The sequence below is a fragment of the Myotis yumanensis genome, unplaced genomic scaffold, assembly GCF_028538775.1.
Source record: "Myotis yumanensis isolate MYYU_CA2020_CCGP unplaced genomic scaffold, mMyoYum1.0.hap1 SCAF_2, whole genome shotgun sequence".
Taxonomy (NCBI): domain Eukaryota; kingdom Metazoa; phylum Chordata; class Mammalia; order Chiroptera; family Vespertilionidae; genus Myotis; species Myotis yumanensis.
Window position 1 is genome coordinate 18,119,651 of NW_027223753.1, and position 16,974 is coordinate 18,136,624.

General features: G+C 45.2%; 1 protein-coding gene across 7 annotated transcripts in view; it reads left to right on the forward strand.

The window, feature by feature from the left end:
* Positions 1-2,932: 2,932 nt before the first annotated feature.
* GMEB1 (glucocorticoid modulatory element binding protein 1) overlaps positions 2,933-16,974 on the forward strand; it is a 41,637-nt gene continuing 27,595 nt past the window's right edge. For 2 of the 7 annotated variants that reach the window (XM_070404522.1, XM_070404528.1), the window contains exons 1-4: positions 3,573-4,162; positions 7,415-7,638; positions 8,604-8,734; positions 10,104-10,261. In XM_070404522.1, the coding sequence (XP_070260623.1) occupies positions 10,134-10,261 (128 nt within the window). In that variant the 5' untranslated portion in view covers positions 3,573-4,162; positions 7,415-7,638; positions 8,604-8,734; positions 10,104-10,133. Of the gene's footprint in view, positions 2,982-3,572; positions 4,163-7,414; positions 7,639-8,603; positions 8,735-10,103; positions 10,262-16,974 lie in introns of those variants that run through there. The other 5 variants (XM_070404524.1, XM_070404526.1, XM_070404525.1 and 2 more) reach the window with 5 other exon arrangements.

Consider the following 16,974-nt stretch of genomic DNA (forward strand, 5'->3'; position numbering starts at 1 on the left):
GCCACACTTCTTCACAGATGGATAATGTAGAGCCCAGGAGTGACCTCATCCCCTTTTTAAAAATATATACATATTTTTATTGATTTCAGAGAGGAAGGGAGAGGGAGAGAGAGATAGAAACATCAATGATGGGAATTGATCCGTGACCTCCTGGTTCATAGGTCACCGCTCAACCACTGAGCCTTGCCAGCCGGGTGACCTCATCCACTCTTGTCCTCTGTGGTTCCATCTCAAATCCCAGCACTGGCCTCTTGCTGGGGACAAGTCAATCCAACTTCCTCTGAACACCTTCATTTGGATGTCCCTCAAACCCCTCAGACAAGTCTAAACGGACTCATCATTTCTTTTTCCCCTCAATCCCCAACCAACTCTTCCTGCTTTGTTCCTTCACTGGGGGTCATTCTTGTCCCTTTCTCTTTCTCACCCCCTACATTCCATTGTCACTAACACCTGTTGCTTCCATATCAAGGCTGCTGATGTGTTCCCTCTGGCTCTGCCCTGCATGAGGCACTTCTTCTCTTTGGCCTGGATGATCATAGCACTTCCCCCATAGCTTTCTTTTCCTGGTCTTTCTCCTAGCTACTCCTTATCTTATAATTTTTTCTGATCATTCATCCGATTAATCAATATTAGCTGCACACTACACTCTGCTCCAAATGCTATGTGATGTAAACAAAAGACACAAACTAGATAAGTAAATCATCTAGGGAATTTCAAATTATGGGAATTGCTATGAAGGTAAGCAGAGGGATTGAGTCAGTAACTTGGGTGTGTTCTTCGCCTGAAAATAGTCCACCAGATGAACATAACAGGTGCCCTGATAGAACAAGGGGCAGCGACGATAGAGAAGAATGTGGCTGGGAACCCTACTATCAGTTGGGAGCCAGGGAAGGCACAGTGAATGAGGGATACAGAAGCAGCAGCAGGAAGATCATGCATGGGGCCCTAGAGGGAAGTCTGCGTTTTATTCCAAGTGCAATGGGAGGTTATTAAAAGGTTTTTAACAGGAACGTCACATTTAACTTTACTTCTTTAAGAGATTACTCTAGGTGCCTAGGGTGAATAGCAATTGGGGACAGGGTGGATAGGGTTGCTAAGTACTGGGAAATTGCTGCAGCGGTCCAGGCAAGTCCTGTGGGCTGGGTGTTAGCAGTGTAGCTGGAGAGGACTTAAACCTCCCTTGGGCCTCCCCCCTCTTCAGGATAGCTCCTGACTCCTTATGCCAACCATCTGGTTCCAGCCTCCCTCTTCAGTCCCATCTCCCATCATTTCCTACTTCTTTGTCTCTGCTCGTGTACTTTTTTGCATGCTCTTCCTCACTTTTCCCCGTGAGGAACTCCTACTCATCCTGGAGACTAGGTTCAAATATCCCCTTCTCTGTGAAGCCTCCCAGGAGTTCTCCAGGGAGGGTCCTTTGTAGATTTTCAGTGCTTTCTTTGTAACTTAGGGTAACACCTATCACACTGTCCTGTCCTGTCTGTTTACAATTCTGTCTGCAGAAGGTGAACTAAGAGCTTATGAAAGCAGGGACAGGGTTTGCGTAAATGTTCAATGAGTGTTGGATACATAATCAAAATATATAAATGGCCCCACTAAGAATAGTTCACATAGGTCAACAGTCCAGGCCTGACCAGCCCCCATTACATTCAGAATCATCTGCTAATGTGTAAGTCCTTGATCATAACAACAGACATGAACATGGGTCCTAAGTCTCCTCATTTGATCCCGGAAACAGCACTGAGAGGTGGGCACAGTGGGAAAAATCATCTCTATTTTATAGATTAAGAAATCAAGGCTGGCCCTGGCTGGTTTGGCTCAGTGGATAGAGTGTCGACCTGCAGACCAAAAGGTACCAGGTTTGATTTTGGTCAAGGGCACATGCCCGGGGTTTCAGGCTCGATCCCCAGTAGGGGGCGAGCAGGAGGCAGCCAATCAATGATTCTCATCATTGATGTTTCTATCTCTTTCCCTCTCCCTTCCTCTCTGAATCAATAAAAATATTTAAAAAAAGAAATCAAGGCTTAAGAGAGCTGCTACAGCTAAGTCTAGAATCCAGCTTGTCTGACCTCCCCCGCCCCCCAATTCAGTTCTATTGCTTACTCCTGGGCTGCCTCCCTTGTTCTTGAATCAAGAACTTGTAAAACTCCCTGTCACCCCTTCAAGACAAAGGGGATGGAGGGCAGAGGTGTGATGCACAGGAAGAGGCGAGATGGGAAGCAATTCTCCTTCCCCTCCCTCCGCACTCTGTCCCATGCTTCCACGTCTCTGGATCCACGCCGTTCATCAGTTTATTTTGTTAATTACATTCCACATATGAGATCATGCGTATCATCTCTTTTAACACTCACAACAACCTTAAGCCTTATGTAAAATAGAGGTTTTGAGCTGTTAAATAACTCGCACAAAGAAGTTAATACTTGAACCTAGTACCACCTCACAACCAGGAAAGCTTAGCAAACATGCGTAGGTCAGAGAATGCAGCAAGCAGCTTGCTCAAGGACTCGTGACCAGATCTTTTGATTCCAAATTCATAGCTGGCTCATAACTTCTAGGGGTCTAGTAAGATGTAAGCTTCGGAACAGGATTTGGGAGGTAAAGGGGGCAAGGTCCTCCAGAGGAGTGGAGAGACCTGTCTTTGCCCCCCGACAGTGGATGAAGTGATTCTTTAATTTTCCTCATCCATGAAATGGGGGAAGAAGAGTTATCAGGGTCCCTGGCGTCCTTCCCAACACGGATTTTCCAGAGAAGACCCTGCTCAGTGGTAAAGCCTCACTCAAATCCCTCCGGCTGAGGTTCGTCTTCCGCGGGCTCGACAAGAGGGACGCGTCCCCTTTAAGGCGCCAGCTCGCTGGCGGCGGCGGCCGGAAGTGTTGAAGTCCGGCCTCGCGGCGGCGGTGGCGGTAGCAGCCGTGGCGGCCTCTGCGCATGCTCTGTCGCCCGCCCGCCCTGGCCGCTCGCCGCCCGCCTGCCCGACGGAGACGGTGAGGAGGGGGAGGGGTGGGCGCGCGGGCGCGGGCGCGGGGTGGGGTGGGGGCGGGGGGGGCGGGCGCGGGGGCCGCGCGGCGGCCGGCGAGGGCGGGCGGGCGCACAGGGGGCGGGGGGCTGCTGCCTCCGCGGGCGCCTCCCCACGCCCTGTGCGTGCCGCCGCCGCCGCCGGGGAGCGAGCGGACGTCGCGGCGCCGCGGGGGGGGTGGGGGGACGCTGCCGCTGGGTCCGCCCGAACTGCCGGGCCGCCCCCAGCGCGGCCGGCCGCGCCGCCGGAGCTCGGCCCCCGGCCGAGGGCAGCGGGGGCCGGCGAGCCGGGCACTGGGGGGGCCCCGGCGCCTCCGGACCGAGGAGCCCGGAAGTCCTTGTCCGAGGGGCCGGAGGACTCCGGACTGAGAGGTCCCGGACGCCCAGGACCCTGGCGAGGGGGCCCGGGGTCCTGGGGTGGCCCCAGAGGCGGGGGCCGGGGAGCACCAGTCCCTGGGATAAAGAGCCGGGGCGCGGCCTGTGTGGTGCTGGGAGTGGGGTGGCGGGAGGGGGACAGGTGAGGGAGCCTGGCCGCCGGCCCGGGAGGGGAGCCTCGGCGCCTCGGCGGGAGAGCAGGATCAGGGGGTTCTGCTGAGGAAGGGAGGGTCCCGGCTTCACCTGCGGGGCGTGCTGGAAGCCGCGGCCTTTGAGTCCAGGGGAGGCGGCGGGTGCTCCTCCCAGGCGGGTGGACAGGCCTGGGGGTGAGGCCGGTAGGAGTAAAGAATAAGTAGGAATAAGAAGGGCCCAGATCTATGAGGAAACGAGAGGTTTGAGGACCTCCCGACGTCTAGGTAGAGAATGGGGCCCCCGGGGATGTCAGGGGATGGGAAACCCTGGTTTCTGAGGACCGGAGAGAAGATATTCGAGGGGAAGAAGCTCAGCGTACCCCCACTTTCTGAAATGTCTGGGGAGCTGGCCCGGGGAAACCTGCCCTGAGGGTCCAGGTGAAGGCGTGTGGATCCTTGACTGAGGCTCAGGGAAAGGCTTGGCTCTCCCAGGGGTGGAAGGAGACCGGCATTGCTCTCTCAAGATGAAATGAAGATCAAAACCACTTCATAGCAGATACAAAGGGGGCTCTGATGTCTGCTCAGGAGGACCAAGAAGTGGGTTTTTTTTCTCAGCCTGGAAGATGAGAGAAAGGGAGGAACAGGTAGATGATTCTAGTCTTCACGGAGGGTTTATTCCCTCCCCCCCCCCCACCCCCACCCCTGGCATCTGCAAAAGGTTATTTATTAGTGAAGTGCTTTCGGAGGACTTTTTCATTAAGTGTTTGGACAGCCTCCCCTAATTTGTTAGCCTTTTATCAATTATGTGTATTTAGTGTTTACCGACTTGATGACTTTCATTAATCAACCATTCATATTTATTTCAACAAGTATATCCAAAAGCTAACTTGTACACAACTTCCTTGGGTTAGTTTGGGCTCTGTATTGGTCTTGTCCTAAGTCCCCTAGACTCTAGTAGGATGACTCTTCAAATAAGGCTTTTATCCTATTGCTTCCTCACATTCCTACATGGTGATCTCCAATAATAGTTATCCTGAACTTCATTTGCTCTGGCTGTTTCCCTCACAGTGGTCCCGTGTAGCCTTTCTGTTGGCTTCAATTACATCTGGAAGCACTCTGGATCACCTACTAAGTACACGAGAAGGAATAAAAAAGGGGGGGAAAAGTCAAGGAATTTTGGCCTCAAATTTTAACTTGGAAATTTCTTAAGACTAGACTACACAGTCTACAAAAATTACACTACAGTATGCAATACATAAATACTTTTGGGGGTTAGAAAACTTCAGGATATCTGGTATTTCTGTTATTTCTTATCAGTTACCAACTCACATGTTCCTGTGATCAAGTGACACTCATACTTAATCCCTTGCCATGTTTTAAACGTTAGTTTTCAGGACAAAAAAAATGAATTTCATTCAGAGTAAGTCAGTTGTCATTTGTTTAGTTTTCCAATAGCCTAGGTAAGCAGTCGTGAATTTACTTTCAAGGTGTCTTTTTTCTCTCTGAGAATAAGTACAAAATAATTTTAACTTTTCACAAAGATTTGACATCTTTCCTTTGTGTGTTCTAGAATTACAGGAAGTGTTGTGTGATTCCACAATGAATACTTGAAGGACCTTTCCATTAAATACCCGAGGGATCAACTAACTCTCTTGCCTCAGGAGTTTTTGTTGATATAAACAGGAGCTGTTTTTCAGTTTACACTCAGCTCAAAGAGATGACCTTGCAGTTAGCCAGTGTAGTTTGAAGAGCTGGTTTCGGGTTACTTGCTAGGAATATGGTATTTACAGTAATAGAGTGAGCCCAAACTAGCTTCTCTAAAGAATATCAACATGGTTCTCCAAAGGATGCCATGTTGACTGAATCAGACCTGTGTCTCTGACTGACACTTTATGGATAATTATTATTATCCTCTTTGATAAACTCTCAGAAAGTTAGAGAAGCAGCCAGAACATTCCTCTTGAGTGCCAAGGTGTGGGTAGGGTAAGGAATAAAGTATGAGTTTTTTTTTTCTTTAAATATATTTTATTGATTTTTTACATAGAGGAAGGGAGAGAGATAGAGAGTTAGAAACATCGATTAGCTGCCTCCTGCACATCTCCCACTGGGGATGTGCCCACAACCCAGGTACATGCCCTTGACAGGAATTGAACCCAGGACCCTTCAGTCCACAGGCCGACACTCTATCCACTGAGCCAAACCGGTTTCGGCTAAAGTATGAGTTTCTATTGAGGAAAGTATTAATCAAGTTGTTAGTCGACCACTTAGTGTTGTAGGGAGGGCCCAACCATAGGGTAGAAGGTTGAAATTAGAAGCATCCTTCTAATTCTGCTTCTCTAACCCATTAATTCACCTAAACTAGTTTTAAAATTTTAAGTCACTTTTTTGGGATAATAAATTCCATAAGTTTGATACATGGTAAGATATCTTTTAAATTCATTAAATATGTAATGGTAACAATAGTGCTTGACAATAAACGTGTTCAACAAATGTTAGTGGTGATTATTTTTTTTTTTTAAAGAATATCTTTTTTTGCCCTAACCGGTTTGGCTCAGTGGATAGAGCGTTGGCCTGTGGACTGAAGGGTCCCAGGTTCGATTCCGGACAAGGGCATGTACCTTGGTTGCGGGCATATCCCCAGTAGGGGGTGTCCAGGAGGCAGCTGATGGATGTTTCTCTCTCATTGATGTTTCTAACTCTCTATCCCTCTCCCTTCCTCTCTGTAAAAAATCAATAAAATATATTTTTAAAAAAAGAATACCTTTTTTAAATATATTTTTTATTGACTTCAGAGAGGAAGACAGAGATAGAAACATCGATGATGAGAGAAAATCATTGATTGGCTGCCTCCTGCACGCCCCCTGCTGGGGATTGAGCCGCCAGGCATGTGCCCTTGACTGGAATTGAACCCGGGACCCTTCAGTCCGGAGGCCAACGCTCTATCCACTGAGCCAAACCGGTTAGGGCTAGCTGTGATTATTTTAATTTATCCTACATTTTTATAGTTTAAACTTTGAATATAGTTTGGTTCAATTCCAGGGCTTGACAGTATGTATGTACTTCTTCATATCCCTTTTTGGTTTATGAGAATAAGAGCTGAAATACAGTTTCAATCATCTGACTACCAGTTACATATTCAAAAATAACTAGACTCACAGAGCCTAATTGCCTTGGTTCTACTGCCAGAAGCCAGCCACACTAGTCCATTGATTCTCTTCTTTTTCTGGTTTTAAACCTTTAATTTACAGAAGTGCGTAAATTAGTTGCTTTTTTCCTCTTGTATATGACAGTGTCATGCATCTCTTTCCCTTTTGTAGTTCCATAAGAGAAGATATTATTCTTTTCGTGTGCAAGGAGTCTAACTCTATGCTGATGTGGAGTAGAAACTTAGTAAATATTTGGTGAACTAGCCATAATGATGGGACAATAAGCCAGGCAGCTTAGACTAGCTGCCTAAGCAAATTTATATTCCCTAAGTTAGAAATATAGCCGAAACCGGTTTGGCTCAGTGGATAGAGCGTCGGCCTGCGGACTGAAAGGTCCCAAGTTCGATTCCGGTCAAGGGCATGTACCTGGGTTGCGGGCACATCCCCAGTAGGAGATGTGCAGGAAGCAGCTGATCGATGTTTCTCATCGATGTTTCTAACTCTCTGTCTCTCTCCCTTCCTCTGTGAAAAATCAATAAAATATATTTAAAAAAAAAAGAAATATAGAAAATTCTACAAGTCTTTTAGGTTAAAAATGTATTACATACCTGCTATGTGCCAGATTTCCTTAGAAAGTTTTAGGTAGGAGTTTTGTAGAAGTGATATTTGAAAACTATACTCCTGTGTCCTGAGCACTGAGTTAGGCACAGGGAAACTGTTGAAAAAGAAAAGCAATCCTTGTTCTTCCAGGATGTTGTCTGGTGGAGAGAGACTGGCAAAGTGGGATGATGGTTGTGACAAGGGTGCTGCAGGCACTGAGGGAGCAAGAACACAAGCTCAAATCTAGTAAAGGAAGTCACCAAAAGTCTCTCCAAGGAAGTGATGTTTTAAGTCACAAAAATTTAGCAGTAACTACTAGCCAAAGAGGAAGAAAAAAAGGATTCCGGGTAGAGGAAACAAGTGTGAAGGCTCAGGTGAGAAAATATGGTATGTTTGAGAAATTGGGAAAAATTCAATGATAGGAACCCATATTGTGAGAGGAAAAACTATGAGAAATGAGGCTAGCAAGTGGGCAGTGTGGTGGCTCAGAATATGGTGGTGGCAACACAGATGGAGAATGGGAGATGATTTTAAAAAAATTATATATATATATATATATATATATATATATACACACACACACTATATATATATATGATAAAATGGATAGGATTTATTAGTTGATTAGCTTTAGAGAAGAAAGAGAGGAGTCAAAAATAACTCAGTTTCTGGTTGGAGAAATGGGTGGAGGCTAGCGCCATTTACTGAGGCAGAAAATAAGAGCAAGTTTAAGGTGCCAAAAGATATCTTAGGAGACTTTTGGATATAGAAGTTGTAAGATTCAGGTATAAAAGTTAAATGTGAGATCATAAAGGGCAGAAGTGTAAGTTGGATATGAGGAATTTTCAAATACAAAAGTAGGTCAAATACAAACATTTATTGAACCAATCTATGTCAGTGTCTATGATGAGCAGGTCTGTGAGAGAGAAAATTATTTTTATATATAAACAGCCTGTGTCCTGACAGTACAGTATGGTTATGAGTATAGATGCCCATTCAATTAACTGCAATACGTGACACAGGGTGGTAAACACTAGAGGATAGTTACAAACCAAGTATTGAGGCACTGCAGAAAAGAAAATGGTTTGTCAGTGACTATGTGGAGGAGTGATCTTTCAACTGGGCCTGAAAGGGGAAGGAGAGAAGGAGAAAGGAGTTTTGGACTTAAGGAATAACAAAGTATAAAAACCTGAAAGTTCATATTATATGTTCAGAATACAGTGGGTTGTTGGTATGGCTAGAGTTTAGGATTCTTAGGGTATTAGAGTTACAGATAAAACTGGAAAAGTATTTTGGGGTCAAATAGACTGAGTACCATGCTTAAGTATGTGTATTACAGGCAAACAAATGCTGTGGCAGAGCTGAAATACAGTTTCAATCATCTGACTACCAGTTACATATTCAAACTTGCATCCATTGTGTGCCTGCTCCATTCAGCACAGCCCTAGTCATCCTCACCTACGTGTCTAAGTAAATACAGTCCTCCTATTCATTCTCTCTTAAATTACTCTCCTTTTCAACTGTGAAGACTAACTGCAGAATATCCTGTGGCCCTCTGAGTTTTCATTAAGGCTGGGACAATGCTTTGAGTTACTTTAGAGTTGAGGAGCATGTGGTGCTGGACACTGGTCTCCTCAACAGTTCTGCAAGGGAGATGTCAGGTGAGATTATTTCTCCATTCAGTCTGAGGCAGAAAGATATTAAGAAGTTCTAGCTTCAGAGAGGGCACCAAAAAAAAAAAAAAAAAAAATGTTCTAGAGGCCATAAAATTGGATTCAGTATTTATTAAACAACTACACACTGCAAGTTATCTTTTTCTTCCTATAAGCTTAGTTCAGTTAGTCAGCAGATACTAACAAAAAACACATTTTTATTGATTTTAGAGAGGAAGGGACAGGGAGAGAGAGATAGAAACATCAATGATGAGAGAGAATCATTGATTGGCTGCCTCCTGCACACCCCGTATTGGGGATCAAGCCTGCAACTCAGGCATGTGCCCTTGACTGGAATCAAACCCAGGACTTTTAGTCCACAGGCTGACGCTCTATCCACTGAGCCAAATCAGGTAGGGCAGCATATACTTATTAAGTACTCACAAAAGACAGAGCGCTTGATGAAGTATAATGGCTGGTTGCAAAGAAAATAGATTCCTGCCCTAGCTGGTTTGGCTCAGTGGATAGAGTGTTGGGCTACGGACTGAAGGGTCCCAGGTTCCATTCTGGTCCAGGGCACATTCCCGGGTTGCAGGCTTGATCCCCAGTAGGGGGCGTGCAGGAGGCAGCCAATCAGTGATTCTGTCTCATCATTGATGTTTCTATCTCTCTCTCCCTCTCCCTTCCTCTCTGAAATCAATAAAAATATATTAAAAAAAAATAGATTCCTATTCCTACTTTCTAGCAGCTTGCTATTTGGGATGGAACTAGAGGTGTGCTATAAACCAGCTCCCTAGGAAAAACACACATTCTGATTTGTAGTGCTTGCCAATTTCTGTGGTGTATATACTTCCAGCATCACTGATTTTAAGTTATCAACTTAAAATGTCACTAAACATGGAGTTGGAAAGTGATATGTACAATTGGTTCTTAGGAGCTTGTAGAGCTGATAGAGATGCCATTGAATGAATCGTTCATATTTAGGAAAGCCTACAATAGCAAGTGAATACTGAGATATTTCTAGAATGATCGGAGCCTATGTCAGCCCCATCTCACGTTCCCATCCTTTTCAGAGAACCATGATCTCCACAGTGCCCTTGGATCTGGTAGTTATCTTGGTTTTCCTTTCCTATTGTTACCATCTTTTCAAACCAGACGAAGTTACTGGTGCTTCTTGTTTCTGACAGCAGCTTCAGCTATCTGACTTCATGTGAAAGATGGCTAATGCAGAAGTGAGTGTCCCAGTGGGGGATGTGGTTGTGGTACCCACTGAAGGAAATGATGGGGAGAACCCTGAAGACACTAAAACCCAAGTGATCTTGCAGTTACAGCCTGTGCAACAAGGGTAAGTGACTAATGATTTGGATATTCTGAAAAATTGGAGAAGTTTAAAGAGTGGGGAAATTATAACTTATGCTTGCTTAGTACAGGCAAATTAATCTCAGAGTTGGCCAAATTATCATCTCTATAATAATGTATTGAGTGCTATATTTGTCATTTCAGTACTTATTACAATTAGCTATTTCCTTATCTTTCCCCCTCTTTTCCACTGTTAGCTTTTTGAGGGTAAGTTACATGGCTCCCTCATTTTATTTTATTTTTATTTTTTTTTTTTTTTTAATTAAATCTTTATTGTTCAGATTATTACATTTGTTCCTCTTTTTTCCCCCCATAACTCCCCTCCTTCCAGCTCCCACCCCACCCTCCACCCTCACTCCCCACCCACTGTGTTCATCCATAGGTGCATGATTTTTGTCCAGTCACTTCCCGCATCTCCCACACCCCTTTTTCCCCCAAGAATAGTCAGTCCATTCCCTTTCTATGTCCCTGATTCTATTATAATCACCAGTTCATTCTGTACATCAGGTTATTTATTCACTTGATTCTTAGATTCATTTGTTGATAGATGCATGTTTGTTGTTCATAATTTGTATCTTTACCTTTTTCTTCTTCTTCCTCTTCTTAAAGGATACCTTTCAGCATTTCATATAATACTGGTTTGGCGGTGATGAACTCCTTTAGCTTTTCCTTATCTGTGAAGCTCTTTATCTGACCTTCAATTCTGAATGATAGCTTTGCTGGATAAAGTAATCTTGGTTGTAGGTTCTTGGTATTCAGCACTTTGAAAATTTCTTGCCATTCCCTTCTGGCCTGCAAAGTTTCTGTTGAGAAATCAGCTGACAGTCGTATGGGTATTCCCTTGTAGGTAATTGAGCCTCTTTCTCTTGCTGCTTTTAAGATTTTCTCTTTGTCTTTTGCTCTTGGCATTTTAATGATGATGTGTCTTGGTGTGGTCCTCTTTGGATTCCTTTTGTTTGGGGTTCTCTGCGCTTCTTGGACCTGTAAGTCCATTTCTTTCACCAGGTGGGGGAAGTTTTCTGCCATTATTTCTTGAAATAGGTTTTCAATATCTTGCTGTCTCTCATCTTCTGGCACTCCAATGACTCTGATATTAGACCGCTTAAAGCTGTCCCAGAGGCTCCTTACACTATCTTCACACTTTCGGATTCTTTTTTCATTTTGCTTTTCCAATTGGGTGTTTTTTGTCGAATCTTTGGTTTGATTATTGTACTCCTCTGGTCTGCTATTGGGTATAATATTCTTTATTTCAGTCCGTGTATGCTTACTTTCTAATTTCTTTATCGTAGCATCGAGGGTCTCATTAGTTTTCGTGAGGTTCTGCACAAATTTATGGCAAGCCCTCAAAATTGCGATTCTTAGCTCCATATCCTCCATTTCTGTCATGTTTTTTTGTCTCCGCATCTTTTATGCTTTCTTGGTGCACCCCCTTGTGGTCTCTGTGCGCAGTCTTGTTCTAGCCAAGCCTTAATTGTTGTAGTTAACACTAGGGGGATTTGACCCTCAGGCCGGCTGGCTATAGTAATCAGCTGTGCGGAAAACTCTGTCTTCTGGGGAGGCGCTAATCCAGCCTTTGCCTGAGGCGATCAGCAAATGGCTGTGCGCAGGCTTTGGGCGGGGCGGGATCAACAGGGCGGGCGGAGGGAGCAGTTATGGCCACGCTCAGTCCCGTTCCCAGAGGCTCTGCTTCTCAGAACCCCGGCAGCCGCTGCAAACCTCGGAGAGAAAGCTGCCCTCAGGTTCCAACTGATGCCGGGTAATCCCGCTTCTCCCGTTTGAGTCTGGGTCCCTAGAGACTCGCCCGGATCTGGAGCCCAGAGTCTGAGACTCAGTCCCGACAGAAAACGACAACCGCGCCCTCAGCCACCAGCCCGCTTTCGCGCGCACCTCGGTACCTTTGTATTTTCCACACTGCGCCGCCTCTGAGCCTCGATTTGCTGTTCTCTTTCCTTCTAGTTGTAGAGTCTCTCTTCAGCCAGCCTTCCTGTGGTTCTGGGTGATGTCCGTTCAGTCTTTTAGTTGTATTTTTGAAATGGTTGTTTGCGGCAGCGGTCTCCGGTGTTTACCTACGCCGCCATCTTGGTCGACCTCTCTCTCCCTCATTTTATTTATCCATACTATTTAGCACAGGGCCCTGGTACATGTTTACCAAAAGACAGTGTAGTTAGAGTCAAAGGAGATTAGGCAAGGCAACTATAAAAGTATTCCTATTAGAAGCTCTCTGGACTGTCATGGGTGGACAAATTATCAAGCTTAATCTCTTTAAAAAAAAGTACATTAACCTTTTTTTTAAGTGTGTGTGCTTTTTTAAAAAAATTTATCTTTATTGTTTTTTTTTTAACATAATGAAATGAATTTTTTTTTAAATTCCTATTTTTTTTCTTATTAAATCTTTATTGTTCAGATTACATTTGTTCCTCTTTTTCCCCCCCCCCCCTAACTCCCCTCCTCCCAGTTCCCGCCCCACCCTCTGCCCTCACTCCCCACCCACTGTCCTCATCCATAGGTGCACGATTTTTGTCCAGTCTCTTCCCGAATCTCCCACTCCCCTTCCCCCCCCAAGAATAGTCAGTCCCTTCCCTTTCTATGTCCCTGATTCATTATAATCACCAGTTCATTCTGTACATCAGATTATTTATTCACTTGATTCTTAGATTCACTTGTTGATAGATGCATGTTTGTTGTTCACAATTTGTATCTTTACCTTTTTCTTCTTCCTCTTCTTAAAGGATACCGTTCAGCATTTCGTATAATACTGGTTTAGTGGTGATGAACTCCTTTAGCTTTTCCTTATCTGTGAAGCTCTTTATCTGACCTTCAATTCTGAATGATAGCTTTGCTGGATAAAGTAATCTTGGTTGTAGGTTCTTGGTATTCATCACTTTGAATATTTCTTGCCATTCCCTTCTGGCCTGCAAAGTTTCTGTTGAGAAATCAGCTGACAGTCATATGGGTATTCCCTTGTAGGTAATTGAGTCTCTTTCTCTTGCTGCTTTTAAGATTCTCTCTTTGTCTTTTGCTCTTGGCATTTTTAATTATGATGTGTCTTGGTGTGGTCCTCTTTGGATTCCTTTTGTTTGGGGTTCTCTGCGCTTCTTGGACCTGTAAGTCCATTTCTTTCACCAGTTGGGGGAAGTTTTCTGCCATTATTTCTTGAAATAGGTTTTCAATATCTTGCTGTCTCTCATCTTCTGGCACCCCTATTATTCTGATATTAGTCCGCTTGAAGGTGTCCCAGAGGCTCCTTACACTATCTTCGTATTTTCGGATTCTTTTTTCATTTTGCTTTTCCGGTTGGGAGTTTTTTGCTTCTTCGCATTTCAAATCTTTGGCTTGATTCTTGCACTTCTCTGGTCTGCTATTGGGTATAATATTCTTTATTTCAGTCAGTGTATGCTTAATTTCTAGTTTCTTTATCATAGCATCGAGGGTCTCATTAGTTTTCGTGAGGCTCTCCTCAAGTTTATTGCAAGCCCTCAAAATTGCGTTTTTTAGCTCCATATCCTCCATTTCTGTCATGTTTTTTTGTCTCCGCATTTTTTATGCTTTCTTGGTGCACCCCCTTGTGGTCTTTGTGTGCAGTCTTGTTCTAGTTAAGCCTTGATTGTTGTAGTTAATACTAGAGGGATTTGACCACCAGGCCGACCGGCTGTGAGAATTAGCTGTGTCTGCCCGGGAAAACTTCTGTCCTCTGGGGAGGTGCTAATCTAGCCTTTGCCTGAGGCTATCGGGCAAATGGCTCTGCGCAGGGCTTGGGCGGGGCGGGTCGCAAGGGATCAGCAGGGCGGGCAGAGGGAGCAGTTATGGCTGCTCTCAGTCCCGTTCCCAGAGGCTCTGCTTCTCAGAACCCCGGCAACCGCTGCAAACCTCGGAGAGAAAGCTGCCCTCACGTTCCAGCTGATGCTAGACAATCCCGCTTCTCCTGTTTGAGTCTGAGTCCCTAGAGACTCGCCTGGATCTGGAGCTCAGAGTCTAAGACTCCCTCCTGATTGAAAACGACAACCGCGCCCTCAGCCACCAGTCTGCTTTGCGCGCGCACCTCCGCACCTTTAAATTTTCCACACTGCGCCTCCTCTGAGCCTCAGTATGCTGTTGTCTTTCCTTCTAGTTGAAGAGTCTCTCCTCAGCCAGCCTTCCTGTGGTTCTGGGTGATGTCCGTTCTGTCTTTTAGTTGTATTTTTGAAGTGGTTGTTTGCGGCAGCAGTCTCCGGTGTTTACCTATGCCGCCATCTTGGTGGTCTCATCTATCTTTATTGTTGAAAGTATTGCAGGTATCCTCTTCCCCCCACATTGACTGTCTCCCTCCCCAGGCCCTCACCCCACTATTGTCTGTGTCCCTGGGTTATGCATATATGCATATCCTATATAATAAAACCCTAATATGCAAATCAACCAAACGGTGGAACAAAGTGGCAGAACAACAGGTTGCTATGACACACACTGACCACCGGGGGGCAGATGCTCAATTGAGTGTCTGTCCCCTTCCCCCAGAGGGAGGCAGCCGGCTGTGACGATAGGGGGTGGGGCCGGTGAGTGGGCGGCGCCAGGCCACCAGCCAAGGCAAGTGCCAGTGGGGGCTCCCCCGGTCACCCTGCCCTCCCATCACCCCACAGATGGCCCTGATCACCGGCCAGGCCTAGGGACCCTACTCTATATATTGGGAACAGTCCCTTAGGTTTAAAAATTAAAACTTGGCAAGGCTACTCTAACATTGAAAAAAAACAGGATGATGCAGCGATGACATGCATGGACTGTGGCTTGCACGTTTTATAGTCAGCCCTGATTCTGATACTTATAACTATGTGACAAAGCCAACTACTTAACTTCTCTCTGCTTCAGTTTTTCCACCCATAAGATAGGGAAAATGGTACTACTGCCTCAGAAGGATCATGTTATATACTACTTTTCATAATCAGGGCAAAAACTTGTAGCTACCCATACAACAGTAAGATGCCTTTCACCTGTATGAAAAGTATGGTCACTGGTGCATGCAGCGTTCCGGATTGCGAGAGGGATGTCTGACTGCTGGTTTAGGCCCGACATCCCCCGAGGGGTTCCGGATTGCGAGAGGATGCAGGCCAGGCTGAGGGACCCCTCCACCCCCGTGCACGAATTTTGTGCCCCGGGCCTCTAGTATGTATATAAGTTCTTTGATTAATCTCTCCCCACCCCAATTCCCTCAGAAATATGTCAGTCTGTTGCATGCTTCAATGTCTCTGGGTTTATTTTGTCGATCAGTTTATTTTGTTCATTAGAGTTCACATATAAATGAGATCATGTGATACTTGTCTTTCTCTGATGGATTTATTTCACTTAGCAAAGTTCTCTTCAGGTCCCTCCATGCTGTCTCAAAGGATAAGAGATCCTTCTTTTTTACAGCTGCATAGTTTTCCATTGATGGGCACTTGGCTGTTTCCAGATCTTAGCTATTGTAAATAATGCTGCTGTGAACATAGGGGTGCATATATTCTTTCTGATTGGTGTTTCAGGCTTCTTAGGATATATTCCTAGAAGTGGGGTCACTGAATCAAATGGCATTAACTACCTATTTTTATACAATGTATTATAAAGGTGTTGGAAGAAATATAACACATTGTTACCATTACCATAGAGCTTGCAGTCTAGCTGTGCAAACCAAAAATACATATCCTATCCTATATAATAAAAGGCTAATATGCAAATAGACCAAATGGTGGAACGACCGGTCACTATGACATTCACTGACCACCAAGGGGCAGATGCTCAACGCAAGAGCTGCCCCCTGGTGGTCAGTGTGCTCCCACAGGGGGAGTGCCGCTCAGCCAGAAGCTGGGCTCACAGCTGGGGAGCAAAGCGGCAGTGACAGGAGCCTCTCCTGCCTCTGTAGCAGCGCTAAGGACCCCTCAGCGGACATCCCCCAAGGGGTCCGGAATGCGAGAGGGTGCAGGCTGGGTTGAGGACCCCCTCGTGCGCCCCCCTCCCCCCCACTGTGCAAGAATGTCATTCACTGGGCCTCTAGTATATAATAAAAGGCTAATATGCAAATTGTCCCCTCCGGAGTTCCACTGACCAGGAGTTTGACTGCTTGCTATGATGTACACTGGCCACCAGGGGGCAGCGCGGAATGAAGGAAGGCCGCAGCCAGCAGCTGGTAGCCGGGCGGGACAAAGGCCCCGATCAGCCCTGATCACCAGCCAGGCCTAGGGACTCTAACTGTGCATGATTTCATGCACTGGGCCTCTAGTATATAGGTAAAGAGATAACTTGTATGGCAAAATCTAAAAAGTGCTGAATGGCATGGTTAGGAAGTACTTTCAATTCAAGGGACCGCTATGAATTTAAAGAAATAAGTTTTAAAAAATGGTCTGTGGTCTTGAAGGTTAAATAAGAATTGCATAAAAAAAAAAAAAAAGAATTGCATCTACAGAGAGAAAGAAAGGGTAGTTATTTTATCTTGGGGAATGTATGAAAGATTCTTCATATGATTTACAATGTTCTTGGGCAAACATATGATCCAATCCTAATCAACTAAATAGTGTACCTTGTCTTAAACACTTCTGGAAAAGACAATCAACCTCTCTTGGTAATTTTAAAAGCATTTTAGTATAGAAATTTCAAATTTACACAAAAATAAAGAAAATACTATAGTGTAAGCACCCATACTCAGCTTCAACAATCATCAACACATGGCCAGTCTTATTCATCTCTACATCCACCTAC